We start from the raw sequence: 15329 nt of genomic DNA on the forward strand, positions 1-15329 counted from the left end.
TGAGTGAACTGCAGCGAAAAAGAGTGCCTGGTTAAGGCTTACATAACAACTTAAATGATTAGCAAAACACTACTTTTTTCGCGGTTCGATAAACAACAGGATTCCGCATGGAATAGACAACAAACTGAATGAAACGTAGTGCACGAGAATTATCACTTTCTTATCTTCAAAAATCGGCCTATGGTTCAATGCCATTAGAGCCCACTGAAACTAGACCTAGATCCAATTTTCCTGATTCGAGAGAGTCGCTTTTCCAAGGTACAATCAGCTAAGCTAAACACCGACGAAACAATATTAATGGCTGGCACAGAATATTTTGGCCAAACCGTAGTTCAACCATGCGATCCGACAAACCTGTCGACACCATGCGGAAATCACACAATCACACACTTTCACGGCACTGATAAGACTATCCACAACCACGCATAATCTTCTCACGTTTAACATAAGCGAAATATCTTCGAATAACTCGGAAAAACTCAGCCTATTGCCAGATAAACACCTCTGGACTTTTCCATTACAGTCGTCCCCAGTCGTCTCTCTCTCTGTCTCTCCTTAGTGGCGCAATGGGTGTGATAGGAAGGAGGAAAGCGTTCAACCGCAGGCGAGTAGTTTCACTGCAAAGTTTTGAACATTTTATGGCGTCATTTCTATGGTCTATACTCTCATACACCATAGCTCTCGACCAATCAGCGCCCGAGGATTCGCTAAGTTATTGTATATTGGAAGTCAGGTAAAAAACTGCCCCTTTTTGCATCCTTAATTTCTCCTTCTAAAAATCATTTTGTTTGAGAAGTAATATCAAGCATTCGACACACATTCGAAGTTCGTCAAAAATACTCCGCTGCGCGTCGTATTTTCAACTCTCTTCTTAGTGCACTGTTTCATCTGCTGATGAAACACTGCGTCTCATGCTTGATATATTTCTTCCAATATGGAACCTCTAGTTATTATCATTTGTTATTATTTTTCATTTTTTTTTAACTCATCGAAACCCGAAACGGTATCATAAATAAATCGTACGTGTTGATTAAACAGATTGCAAAATACACAAATATAAACACACAAATACAAACAACCATATCCACCACATTTATGTTTGTTGTTGAACCATGTATTTCATTCATTTACAAAGTTCTCGTTCTAGCGTACCACGTTGTTTCCGAGCAAGCTTTATCGATTCAGGGGGTAGGTTGAAGGGGAAAGGAATTGTTGGCCCTTTTCCCCCTACCCCAAATCAGTAAGCGTTCGATTAACTCAGTAAAGAGGCTTTGTTAGCCACTCATTTTCAAGTCATTGTCATTCACTTTAGAAAGCTCAGGTAAGACATACTCTCTACCATGGAAAACGGAATTAATGGAGCATAGTTTAACTGTTTATTGTCCCAGACCCGAACACATTGTTCCATCGCTCTTAATATGATTTGAAGAGGTACCCAGTCGCCGTCACGCCAACAAGAGGTGAATATCTTTAGTTTCTCACTAGCTATATCTCAGACGATCGTGTTGTACAACTGCTTTAGGGACTGCGTTTTTCTCTTGTCAGCTTTCTTAACGCGAGGCTGTGACAGGCGGACTCTCTGGGGAACAAATGTCCTTGCGTTACGTGTTCAGTTGACAAGAGCTACGGCTGCTTTACAACTAATCCTTTGCGAGGCGGGATACAGGTCTCCAGTGCAAATCGCCACTCCTCAGTCTCATGAAATTTCAACAGAATGTCAAAAACTGAAACAAATGAGAACAAAATGGATACGATACAATTATATCACATGTTATACAAAGAGCCAGAAGAGCTGCGTGACGACACAAATAACAACTGTGCAGGGCACTACAACCAAAACACTCTGCTCGCAATCATTGTGCAACTACGTTACCCAGGAGGGCCACTAAATTCTCTACTGGGTGGTTAAAGTGATGACTTGAAGGACAAACATTGAATGAAAATATATAAAACTAATTTACAAATATTAAAAAGGGTAAAAGCAGTAAAAAAAAAGGAAAAAGGTAAAAACGGGTAAAAAAAAATATATAAAAAAATTATGAAATGGGAAAGCTATCTAAGCCAGCATAACCATCCTTTATAAAATTACAATAGTTCTGTTTGAATGCGTTAATACAGGTGCTAGATCTTATATAAATAGGTAGAGAGTGGCAAAGTTTTGCAGCTGTAACAAGAAAAGTTTTTCCACCTTCTGTGTCACGGTTATACCCATGCAGGACAGCGTATAGTTATATCACCATAGCGTGAGGTTCTGGTCGACATGTCGCTGTTACGCACCAATCTACTACCTAAGTACTCTGGGAATTGTCCATTTAAGCATTTGTAGAATAAGCATAATTTATTTACATTGATCTCGTCATAAAAGGGTAGCCAGTCTAGTCTCTTGAATAGGGTTACAGTACGTTGGTCTCGCGTTTTTAGGCCTAAAATAACACGAGTTGCTCTTTTCTGAAGACGAAAAATTCGTCTAATATTACATTTTGATGTTGAACTCCAGACTGCTCCGCCGTATAGGAATACAGGCTTAATAGTTGTGTTGTAAGAAAGTATGCGCTCGTTTAGAGAAAGATATTGTCTGGTCGATCTAAGACCTACACGTTTTGTCAGTTTCTTACATAGTTGTTCGACATGTTCATTCCGGTCAAAGAATTGATTACCGCCCTCAGTAACTAACTAACTTTTCAATCGATTAAAGCCAATCATTTCACCTCAAAATAAGAAGTCAGATTAAAATTAGCCATGGTTTGTCTAAACACCGTCAAAACTTGATTTCGGTAACCAACCGTACGGCCGGAGCTTATGCTGGTTTCCTTAGTAGGAAGCATGCCCAGGGGTATTGCTACTGCCCCTGGACGAGATGCTAGTCCATCCCAGGGTTATCCCCCAGCAGTATGTAGTCAGTACCCATTTACTAATGAAACAACGCGACGGGCGAGGCTTAAGCGCCGGACCTACAGATCCGGAGTTCGAGTCTCACTCCATGCTAAACGCTAAACCCATTGGAAGAATGAATGGGTACAAGCCTTGAAAAAGATAAATTCAACGTCTAGGAATGCAGTATACTGTTTATTTTTCTTTTCCCGACTCGTCACGCGCTTAACACATGCTTTGTGTTATCGTGGATAAAATTATTTAGAAATGATCTAAAGGAAAACAACAATTACTTCGACTTATTGGGAGTCGACTATACCTTGGTTTACTGTAAGCACTTTTGATAAGGAGTGGTTTCCAGGTTTGCTCTTTCTTTCCATGTGCTCTTCAATGGGAAGCCGTGCTGTGTTCACATTCTTAGCTTCAGCTCGCGACCTGGTCCTGTCCTTAAACATCGAGGCGGATATAAGTAAAATTTCTTCTAGGTATGTGCATATTAGCATATCAACTCGTTAATGTGCAAAGCATAATAGATAAATGGCTATTATCACATTTGAGGTTGCGGTCAAAAATTTCTGAGAGTGGGTTTTTGAAGGTAAGCAAGCGAGTTTCCTTGGTTCGCTTCGCTTCTGTATTAATTTCAGTTTAAGATTCAGTGTATTCAGTTTGTTAGCAAATATATTAGTAATTTCACGACAATATAGAAAAGCAAGCTAGCAAACAATTTACGTGGTCAATAAGCAGCACAAAAACCAACACCAATCAGTGTTCTACACATTAAGAATCAGTAAAGGAAATGCTTTCAATCATGATTTGAAAAGACGGATATGATAGCAGCACCATCTATATTTAGTATATACTCAATATAAACCATAGAAAGTACATTTAAGGTGACTCGACCCAGTTTTTTGGGGGGGGGTACCACCCTACTTTGAAGCTCTCTGGCATCCCCACCTTTACTTTTATCGTAAGTCTAACACATAGAATGGATAACATATAGATCAATCTACAATATGACATAAAATTTTTGGCGATCGGAGTAAATGTCACGTGGTTACAATGCCACGCCCCTTTGAGGTCTGAGTCGAAAATCTGCTGTTGCCGGCATTTTTTCGTGAAAATCTCTCGGCTACACATAGTGCGCATTAGTGCCTTGCGCTGAACAGAGTTTCACCAAAATCGCAAAGACCCAATTCGAGAAATTCAGCGGTTTTCAAATTTAGGTCATAATTTATGCGAAAATGATAAGCAAACTTTACACGAATTATATCTAATAAACTATGAGATTCATCTCTGTATATTGGGCATCCTTATAACAGATGGGTCCTTGCAAGTCAGCAAAACGCTTTAGGGCCTTGTAAATGCGCGCGATTTCGAGCAAAGCAAACATATAGAAGCTATAGTTTTCGCTATTTGTTGACGTTTGTTAGCGTTTAAGGGTCAATCTCACCAAAAAAGCATTTTCTTAAAAATTCGTAGTTTTTTTTCCTTCACATTTTTTCAGGGCCACAATTGATTAACTAACTACCCGGACGCTGACTTTCATGGTCATTGAAAAACTGTGACATTATCTTCTATAAGCCCAAACTTGAGTAAACATTGAAGATTTTTAGCGTTTTGGCTGAGTTTGTGCTTTGGGAATTGTCTATCGTTTCTAGTCTGTCATGATACAGCATTCTTGTACAGGGAGACAGGCCATCGCGTGATACAAAGAGGTTTAACTCACAATTTTTAATCAATTCTCGTGCTTCTTGCGCCTTTGCAAAAAAATCAAGAAGTGCTACACACTAAATCTACTTACTATTAAAAAAATATCATTTTTCATAGGTTTAATGCAAGCCAATAATTAAACCAACTCGTGACGGGAATCCCTTCTATTTTCTTATACTAAATTATCATATCTCGGTGAGCATTCGGAAGTCAGCCAAGCGTGGTCATTGCACGCGTGCTGAACAAGAATGCTGTATAATGACAGACTAGAAACAATAGACAACTCCCAAAGCACAAACTCAGCCAAAACGCTAAAAATCTTCAATGTTTACTCAAGTTTGGGCTAAAAGAAGGTAATGTCACAGTTTTTCAATGACCATGAAATTCAGAGTACGGGTAGTTAGTTAATCAATTGTGGCCCTGGAAAAATTTGGAGGAAAAAAAACTACGAATTTTTAAGAAAATGCTTTTTTCGTGAGAAAGACTCTTAAACGCTGACAAACGTCAACAAATAGCGAAAACTATAATTTCTATATGTTTGCTTTGCTCGAAATCGCGCGCATTTACAAGGCCCTAAAGCGTTTTGCTGACTTGCAAGGACCCATCTGTTATAAGGATGTCCAAAATACAGAGACGAATCTCATAGTTTATTAGATATAATACGTGTAAAGTTTGCTTATCATTTTCGCATAAATTATGACCTAAATTTGAAAACCGCTGAATTTCTCGAATTGGGTCTTTGCGATTTTGGTGAAACTATGTTCAGCGCAAGGCACTAATGGGCACTATGTGTAGCCGAGAGATTTTCCCGAAAAAATGCCGGCAACAGCAGATTTTCGACTCAGACCTCAAAGGGGCGTGGCATTGTAACCATGGGACATTTACTCCGATCGCCAAAAATTTTATGTCATATTGTAGATTGATCTATATGTTATCCATTCTATGTGTTAGACTTACGATAAAAGTAAAGGTGGGGATGCCAGAGAGCTTCAAAGTAGGGTGGTACCCCCCTAAAAAAACTGGGTCGAGTCACCTTAAGCATTTGGATATGATCACATATGCCTGGCAAATAATAAAATTACAAATAACATTTCTTATAAGTTATATGAATAAGATGAACTAAAATCAGCAGATGCAGGTCACCACAAACTTGTCGAGGGTTTGAAGAATATTGTCAATAGCTGTCTTAATCCGCCGGAGTACGTAATTCTTACCCTGAGGACGTGATGATCTACAAGCCCGCCTATGATGTAAACTTTATCATTGTTAAGTTTCTCGAGAACTGAAACATTAAAGAAAAGCATATCAACTTTCGTTCAATCCTTGGTAAAAAAGGCTTTTTACAGCCAAAGCAGGTCAAGCGTTCCCGTCGCTAATGAAGTAATGAGTTCATTAATGGAAAAGTGATTTTGTTTGTTGATTCAATAATCCATTCATAAAATGAACAATCCAACATTCATATTCAGCCCTTATTCAATAATCGAATGCTGATTCGATTACTGAAAAAATTACACTTTCCACAAGTTGACCTCAGAATTTGTTTTTTCTTCTTTTTTTTCTAGAGTCGAGTGCAGGCAAGTTCTGAAGTTCAAACACAAACAAACTGTTACTTGTTCGCCATTTTGCTGCCAGTAATCAATGCAACAGACCTGACCTCTTAGAAAACACGATGGTCAAACTGAGGTCAGTGTATGTGCGGTGATTGGCAGATTTCGATCCTCGGCCTTTGTCAGTTTCTTTGCGTTTGCGGTCTGTCTATTCTAGCCGTTATTTTGATTAAAGGCAATGAAAAACGCAATCGTAAACGGTAGGAAAAGGGAAGCAAATACGATTGAACACAACAGACAAGGATAAAGAACAGGTAGATTTAACCCAAATCAACATTTAATTATTGAATCGAGGTCAGATTTGACTATTGCATTATTCCTTTTTACGAATGGATTATTGAATCAACAAACCAAATCAGTTTTCCATTCATGAATTTTTTAGTCCACTAGCGATAGGAACGCATGACATGCTTTGACTGTAAAAAAATGCCAGTAGAGAGGAGACGTCGTTTGTCACGTTGCCATGGTAGCAAAATTTCTGGATCACAACAAACCGTGGTCCTAGCCGATAAAAAGAACGAAAAAATTGCCATATACGACTTTGTTCCTGTGCATGATTGCATATACAGGAACAAAACGGTACGTTTCTTTCATCGTTCGACAATGCGAATGGCCGTCTCTATCAACGAAAGATTGTTGACATGCAAAAATTTTAATGTCATAGTAATGTGACGTAACACTTCCCCTCTCTATTGATTTTCCTTCGATTAGTTGAGTATTCTTTCTAATTACATTTGTTTATAGCCTTATATGTGACAACAACGTACTGGAACACAAAAAAATGTATTACCCTCGTGGAATTGGTTTTGATTTATACTACCATACTTTGGATTAGGGACGACGACAGTCGAGTTGTATTTCTTTTTTTAAGTATCGTTAACTGCCACTTATAAGACCCTCATCCCCGCCCCCCACCTATCTACACCTGTACTTGAGACCGAAAAAATCTAAGGCCAGGATATAAAGCGCCCTCTGGCTCCGATAGTAAGCCAATTTGCGGTATCGTAATAAGCCGTGGGTTCAAGACAATTCCAGATAATAAATACCATATCATACCGTGGGGGGAGTCTGGTGTAAGATATACAATGTCTTCGACGTCAAACACTTCTAAGAAACTCTCTTCCGTCCTGTGCACCTCAAATAATACAAAAAAAGTATTGGAAAGATATACAGCCTATTTTCAGCAAATTGATAAAAGAAGTAAAAGTTGCATTATCAAAGCAAATAAGGGATGATTTATCAGTTTTGTTTGTGAGTTAAATTATTCATGTGCTTATTCATAAGGAATCTGGCTCTAACTAGAAATACTGTAATAACACTTTCTTAAACTTTCAGCCTGAAAATAAAGGCTGACGTTCTTCACGTTTACTGTTTCCCTTTTAGCTCCCCTGTATACTCGATATTATTTTGAAATTTTGGTCAATTTGTTGTGTAGCTAATGGCTTAAAGTTAAAATTGCCTGCAAATTTTTTTTCACACTTGCTGTAACGGCTGTCAACATGAGACTACATTGTTACGCTCTGACGTCATAGATTTTGCAATGTTGCCCACTCAGAGATTTTGGGGGGAAACAGTTTCATTGTTAGATGTCATGAGACTTCGAAGTAACCAATCAGATCAGGTTGTTCGGGGTTGTAAAACTTTCCTGCAGAAAGTAGAGACTAGTTCTAATTCTTGCAACACAATCTGTACATGTTGCGCGTTTTACCGGCCCAAGGCAAACTTATTTTGGTGTTTTGTAGCAAATGACGCAACTCCAGTGTATGGCCTGACTCCCGCGTATCAAAAGTCAGAATTCACGCAACTTGAAACAACCTGATTTGTTCGGTTGCAAAACAAGTTTGATCCGCAGGTGATAAAACGCACAACATAGCTCTTCAACTGGTTTTGAAGCAATGTTGCAAAAAAAGTTGCACGTTAGTGTTGCCCATTTTACCGTAGCTTACGTAAAAATGATAATGTTGTAGCTGGATCTGCTTTGGACGAAGCAAGAAATCTGGGTATTAGATTACTTTCATGTGGCTTCAAACATGAAACTAACAGTTTCATTTGACTTCTACCAGTTTACTTACCAAAAGCTTGTTGAAATCTAGCGACTGTCTGACACACTCGCGGTACACTCTACCATTTGTGTCCAGTCCCGTCAGTTGGAGAAAAACAGGGGATACTGATTTCATGTTAGAACCATATAGCTGTCTCACTTGAGCTGCAAGTTTGGTCACTTCCTGTAAATAGTAACACAGAGTCATTTACCAGGCATGATGATGCCAGCTCCAATTTAGTCTCTGGAACTGTCACTTCTACGAAAAACATGTTATATAACATAATTGTAATGTAACGAACAAGGAGCGGACAAGATTCCAACTGAAAGCAATTCCGAGTACAGGCAGTGCGCTCTAACAATTCAATAGCTGAGGTGCTACGATAACCACTGTAAACAAGACGCTGTCAAAACGTAATTTATGTCGCTAGCGTGAACTAAACGGCAGGGGTATTTTGCAGAATTCCGAACACCTAATGGAGAAGGTCGAACGACTTTGAGTTTAGTGATTGGGTTTAGGAAACCGCTGAGTGAATCAGGTTCCATCTAGGTCCATAATACTGGGAAAACTGATCTGGAACTTGATTCACTCAGTTTGCGGAAACATTGAAGAACAGTTCCCCAAAAAATCTGTCGACCAACAATGGGCCGACAGGCGGTCGACAAACGGCCGACAAGCGACCGACTATTGGTCAACAGTCACCCTAATCACTAAACTTCAGAGACATTCGGCGTTCTGCAAAATACCCCTGCCGTGGACTAAAGGCAAATTTGAGTTCACCACGAATCTCAGAAAGAAAGTCAGAAGAGAACTTGAATAATATTCAGGCTTTGAAGTGGTTCTGCGTGTGTAGATTGGCGACAGTAGAAGCCAGCTCTCCAAAATTCTCAGATGAATGGAGCTGACAAAGTGAAGACCATTCAAGCAGAAAGAACATGCTAGTGCGGGGAATGAAAATCATCAAACTGTCGGAGGAAAACTGTGTTCACCTTGTTACTCATGTCTTCTGATAAAGTAAAATCGATGGCTATTCTCTGGCCGCCATTCTTCATTGCATTTTCTACTCTCTCTTTTTGAATTTTCTTCTTTAACAATTTTGGCACGTGGTCTTCTTCTAATGGAGAAATAAAAATACAGTTTAAATCCAACACCAGAGCTTTCAGGCCTAAAAGAATTCAATATTGTTGGGTCATACGTGTGTGGGAACTGATAAGAACATCTTTGGTAATATGCTAATAAAAAATAAAGATGTTCAGAAGAAACGTTTCCATGCTTGAAAACTCTATAGTCAAGTCCCTTGTGCAACAACCTCTTCAAAGCGATCAGTTTTCCAAACAGCTTGATGATGTTTTAGTAACACGACACTCCTTGTATTGCAGTTTTTGGTAGAGACTGACTGTAGTTCGATACTGGTAAGCATTTACCTCCCCTAAGCAACCTTTACCTCTAGACATTTTAAGTGGTAATTTCCTCGTGGGGGATTTAACTCACCAAAATCTACCCCAGTAGCTAGGTCTCTCTTTTGCCTCTTTTGAATTGTAAACGAGGTTGTTACCTAAACTTATACTGTCTCTTATTATTCCCTCATAAAACTTTACAAAATGTACTGCAGTAAATTATGTACCTTTTAGTGTGACTGGTTCACATTTCCCGTTCTCCTGTTTCTCCTCCCGCCTTCGTTTAAAGGTTTCCTGCAAAAAACAAACAAACATCCAAAAAAAGATCACCAAATAGTCTGAGAATTCTAAGTTTTATATCCACCTCCTAACTTTATTTATGGATATACACCTAATTGCAATAACGTTGTTGTAAAAAAAAAAAAGAAAGGAAAAAGCCAAATAGGAATTAATTAGGCTAACAAAGCCATATTCTTAGGGTGGATTCATTTGCAGCCGTTGCATTTCCCTGCTGAAATTTTTTATTGTTTTTCACCTTTAAAACAATAGAAAATTCCAAGAAGCAAATATGAGGTCCATGTGCAGATGTTGCTATGAATTCACTAGGCTTCTTAGCCTAATTAATTCCTATTTGGCTTTTTCGTTTTTTCATTTTTCTAACACAACGTTATTGCAATTAGGGGTACATATTGTACATGTAACTCTAATACCTTCTTTCTTTTCAGTCTTAGCAAGGACTTCATCTCACTCTTCTGAAGACAAAAAGAAAGTTAGAAAAATACTATAAGCTAATACTAGCCCTTGTAATAGTATTTATAAATAATAATAATTTATTAAAAATAACAATAATAATAATAATAATAGTTACTTTTAGTATTGTTATCAAAAATAATTACTTTTCCCCCATCACAAATTTTCTATTCAGTGGGTTTATCACCATATTGTTCAAATGATTTCACCTACTGGGTTATTAGAAGACACACACTTTCTAAACAAATTATTCTCAAGTAGGGATGTTAATAGTAGACTAGGAAAACAGCTGACATTTCACAATGCCACCACTGGTTTCCCCGCAAAATAACATCTGAGGAACGAGCGCAGAAATTCCATACTGATGACATGTCTCAACCTAGATCTTGGTAGTGCTTCTGATTGGCTGAAGCAAAAATCCCTTGTGGCACTACATTATCAGTATGGAATTTCTACTTTTCCTCCTGAGACATCATTTGGTGGAAAAATGTTGGCAGTTTTTTCAGGCTAGGAGAGTGAGTTTTCTGTGTGTGACAGACTACACTGTACATGTACGTATAAAAAGAGACTAAGAGAAACTGCCCTAAGTAGAGATTAAAAGGAGTGTGGAAAAGTTTTAAACGACTCTTAAAACTTAATAATCTGGCAGACTTACCGAAAGACGTGTCATTTCTTTCTTTAATTCACCTATCAGCATCCGAATTTCACCTAAGTTTTCTATATCTTCCATTTGCGTTGTAACTCCATGAAACCTGGAAAGACTGAAAAGGGCAATCAAGTTTGAGGTCATGTGTGTTTAATGGTAACCCAATACTGATTTGAAGAGGTACAATGTATCTGTGATTCCCTACTGCATGGACTGTTAACACTTAAAGACCGATCTTTTTAAAAAAGCATATAATGTTTAACTTTTTGATAATTTCGAATAGGATTTATTGTGATATTTTTATAAATAAGACTGCAAATAGGTTTTTAATTTATTCATATTTTATTACCAGTGGGATCTTTTTAATTATTTTAATGTTATGAATTGTAAAGCACTTTGGTCAATTAGTGGAGTTAGCGCTATAAAAATTGTGTTATTATTATTATTATTATTAATTGAAAACAACACTTATGCAAGATAATAGACGAAAATAAAGAGTATTATGGCGTTTTTTAATAAATCCTTCATGTATAAAGTTACAGACAACAGTGATAAACTTTGAAAAACTAATAAGCTTTTAAAAACCCAAATAAAATTATTACGGCAATCTGCATTTGAAAATCTTCCTCAATTTTGCCCATTTGTACCTTCTTTTGGATATTCGATAATTGAACCTTTCTTCAAAATTAGGCTTTTTGTGTATTTCATTCTTCTGTTACTTAAATCTTTACTTCAATATTGTTTAAAAGTGGTTATTTGTACATTTTACAAACTCAGACTGTTGGACAGTTTCCAGTAGCCTGTGAACAGCAAACGTATTTCCTGTCGTCACTTCTTCAGGCTAAGTTTCTAGTGGCTGAATTAAATTTGCTAAATTGCAGGACACAGTCCCTTCAAGTGGATTCTCTCATTACAGAATGTAATTTTTAAGATCTCCTTACTAGTATCCACAGAAATTGATGAGATGTTGTTTGATATTAGGAAGAGGTGTATTGTAAACCTCACACAACTCCAGGTACTGATCAACCACATCCAAAACTGTTGGCTGTTTCTTACAAAACAGTGCTGGATTGGCATCTAAAGAGTCTTTGAAAAATAAACAGAACACAATATTATTAAAAGACATGAATTATTGTGGAAACCTTAAGTCAGAAAAGGTTACAGGCACATTGTTTAGTTCCCAGACCAGTTAAATATACATGTACTTTCATTCTAAGAATGTGATGCAGGTATGTGCAATACAAGTTGCTTCAAGAAAACATGCCCCCTTACTGTCTGAGTGGCAACAACAGCTTCACAGATCACACATCAATGTACATTTATGTAAGGAAACAGTCTTCATCCTAGAGCAACGAATATGGCTATTCTTATTGATTTAATATTTTTGCTTTGGCTATTTGTCGACAGTCTAGAGAAACCTAACAAGTAAGTAATGAATAACAATTAGCTGCAGAGGTCTGTGGCTATTATCTATAACATGAATTGAATAAGAAAAATGAATATCTAGTTGTTAAAGGGAAAATAGATTGGCAAGCAAAAATGTTGAGGCAGGAGCAATGGTCCTCAAAACTGAAAAGTAAAATTGAAGTCAAGTTTCCAAATTGTAGTCTCATTTCTTGAACAATCCACTGGGCTTTGCAAAGTAACTTTTATGGGAAACTGTTAAGTCTTGCATTTTAAAACAAAAGAAAAATGTTTCATCAGGATGTCCCCTGAAATGTTACATATATACCTAGATCTTGGAGCTAAGATACATGTACCTTCTTGACAATTCTAACACTAGAACAGATGCTGATGACTGAAATAATCCTTACCTGACACAGCTATTCCTTGAACTCCAGTGTATTCTATGCATCTATCAATTTCCCACAAACTAGATGAGCCCACATCAAGGATGAATGGCACAGAAACAGAGTCACTAGACAAAATGAAAATTAAGCAACAAGACATGAAATATTTCTCTTATAATAATATTATTCCATACAACTGTCAATAATATGTACCAAAAAAGAAACAACTTTACATGTCCCCAAAACTCTGGGGAATATTTTGGAGAACAAACATGACATTTAATGTAAAAGTTCCAGCAAAAAAAATTGTTAAAATTTGGAGGCTGCCACTAAGAAAATAGCTGGGGTCATGCTTATACATGTACATGTACAAGCCAGAGGAAATACGCCGCCCCTGGCCCTTAGTGACACCCATATTATTTGACTGGGTTGTTTCCACAAGCAACAAGGGGCAGGCCATGGAAGGAAACATGCATTTAGTTTTTTTTTCATCAGTGGTCCTCAAGGTACTCTCATTACCAGATGGTCTTGACTGCATCCCAGTCATTTTTGGTGACAAGAAAATTAACCCTCTCTGGTCTGTGTTTGTGTAACAGTATAATCTAAAAAAAGGAAAAAACAAAATGAAGCTAAACAGCAGTTATAAATACCCTCATCAAATGAGCAAAAATTAAAAAATATGTTTTAAAGCCCATCTGAAATCCTCGAACCTTAAAAGAATATTATAGCTGTCCTTCACTTAAAATTACCTGACAGCCTGCTTCTTGAAGGGATTTTCCTTTCCTTATAGTATCATCAACTGTTTGCCGACTAAAAGGAAGCTTACAAAGAAGAGGTGTTTCACACTCTTGGTTGATTTGTTGGATACAGCTAACCCAAGATTTCCATCTGTCATGTTCATCTGTTGAGCACGAAATAGAACTGGAGCTGAAGTCACAGACGTCAACTGCATCACAAATGTCTCTTAGTTCCTTCACCGCTTGCACAAGACTGTCCATATTCCCTGGTTGCAGCTAACAAAATTATCAATCAATTATTACTCAGCATAGTAAAGCTTTAACACTAAATGTACGGTTTTTTCAGTCTCCAAATAATTTAAATCAAAGCTAACCTCAGCTCCTTTTCATTGGGGCAGTGGTGAGAGCAATCGCCTCTACCAGCCCGTAACCCAGAGTGAGCAACTCCCATACTAGGCCTATGTCACAGCTTTTTTACAGACCAGTTTAGGGCAGTTTGTTCCTGCTAAAATAGAATCTCCACCATGTCTATGAGCGCATTCAAAGTATAAGATATCAAAAAGGAAAACTAAATGTTATTAAAAGCCAAAAAGTATCATTTTTAGGTCTGTAGGTTTTGCTGACTGGTTTGTGGAATTTAGAAGATATTCAAAATTCATGCAAAGACTGTTCTAAAAATAAACTGTTCCGCGAAATCGCTGCGACACAGGCGCATGGAAGTTGCTCGCTCCGGGTTATGGGCTCCTGTTGCCTCCCACCAGTGTTGGAGTTTGTTGTTAGTTCTGTTTCTTGTTCTAAGAGGTTTTTCTCCAGGTACTTGGGTTTCCGCTCACCTCAATCAGGAAAGGTTAATGAAGAACCACTATGTGGATGTACTGCTACTGAATTGTTATTTATTTATTTATTCATTTACCTATCCATCTATTTATTTATTCATTTGTTATAATTATCAATTGACTCCTAGTCAAGCACAGTATTTTTACCTCTGATTTTCCTGAACCTCCTAGGCACTTGGTCTATTTCTGTGTGGGGTGGGGTGGGATGGTTTTGATGAGTTGAAGTGAGTGGCGTTGGAGGAAGGGGGTAAGTACAATGTACTGCATAATGCAGGTATCAATGTGTGGACCGGGAGGACGGGCTGTATGGGCATACGTGAAGCATCTGAATATTTTTTTTTTGGGGGGGGGGGGGGGGGCGGTGGGGTTCAAATTTCCGACCCTTGGGCCTGGAAAATGGTTCAAATGTGATAAAATGTCCTGAGGGGACAAAGGAAGTGTTCAAATTATTTATTATTATTTTGTTTATTATTTGTATTGCGCCTTTTCTATGCCCGTACCAACCCCATCCCCCTCCCCCGTTCTTAACATTGATATACCTACATAAAGAGAGAATTTACATCCCCAAATTGGTATCTTTGTACAACATGCCACTGTAGAAACCTAAAAAAACACCACCATAAATGTTACTTCGTCTTACCTGGACGATTAAAGGACGATCAGTATGCCCCATTGTTGCGCTCCCGAATAGATTGTTTGTATTTCCATCACAGTCTACCGCTGTTACAGAACGTGTAAAGCACAGATGAACACCTAAATTCCTCAAAAGTATCCTCCAAGATAGATCTTCTAAATTGGAAAACGGTGATGCAATATACCGGCAGTTAGAAAGAAACTTTAACGTTGACATATTAAAAGGAAAGCTCAAAGAGATTATTGATCACAATTTTGATTTGCCGCTTTCGCCAAGCTTTCGCCGCCATTTTGATGTTTTCCGTCCCAG

General features: G+C 37.9%; 1 protein-coding gene across 1 annotated transcript; it reads right to left on the reverse strand.

Annotated features, from left to right (window-relative positions):
- Positions 1–1092: 1092 nt before the first annotated feature.
- On the reverse strand, positions 1093–15314 carry LOC140937356 (tRNA-dihydrouridine(16/17) synthase [NAD(P)(+)]-like). The gene is made up of 14 exons (XM_073386911.1): positions 15027–15314; positions 13563–13826; positions 13333–13415; positions 12838–12941; positions 11965–12109; positions 11033–11138; positions 10338–10379; positions 9855–9921; positions 9220–9344; positions 8261–8413; positions 7245–7323; positions 5796–5863; positions 3191–3317; positions 1093–1724 (listed from the first exon to the last, which is right to left on the reverse strand). The coding sequence occupies exons 1-14, from the start codon at positions 15234–15236 to the stop codon at positions 1624–1626; spliced, it is 1674 nt and encodes a 557-aa protein (XP_073243012.1). The 5' UTR covers positions 15237–15314; the 3' UTR covers positions 1093–1623.
- Positions 15315–15329: the final 15 nt, after the last annotated feature.

This window comes from Porites lutea, chromosome 5 (assembly GCF_958299795.1).
Source record: "Porites lutea chromosome 5, jaPorLute2.1, whole genome shotgun sequence".
Classification (NCBI taxonomy): domain Eukaryota; kingdom Metazoa; phylum Cnidaria; class Anthozoa; order Scleractinia; family Poritidae; genus Porites; species Porites lutea.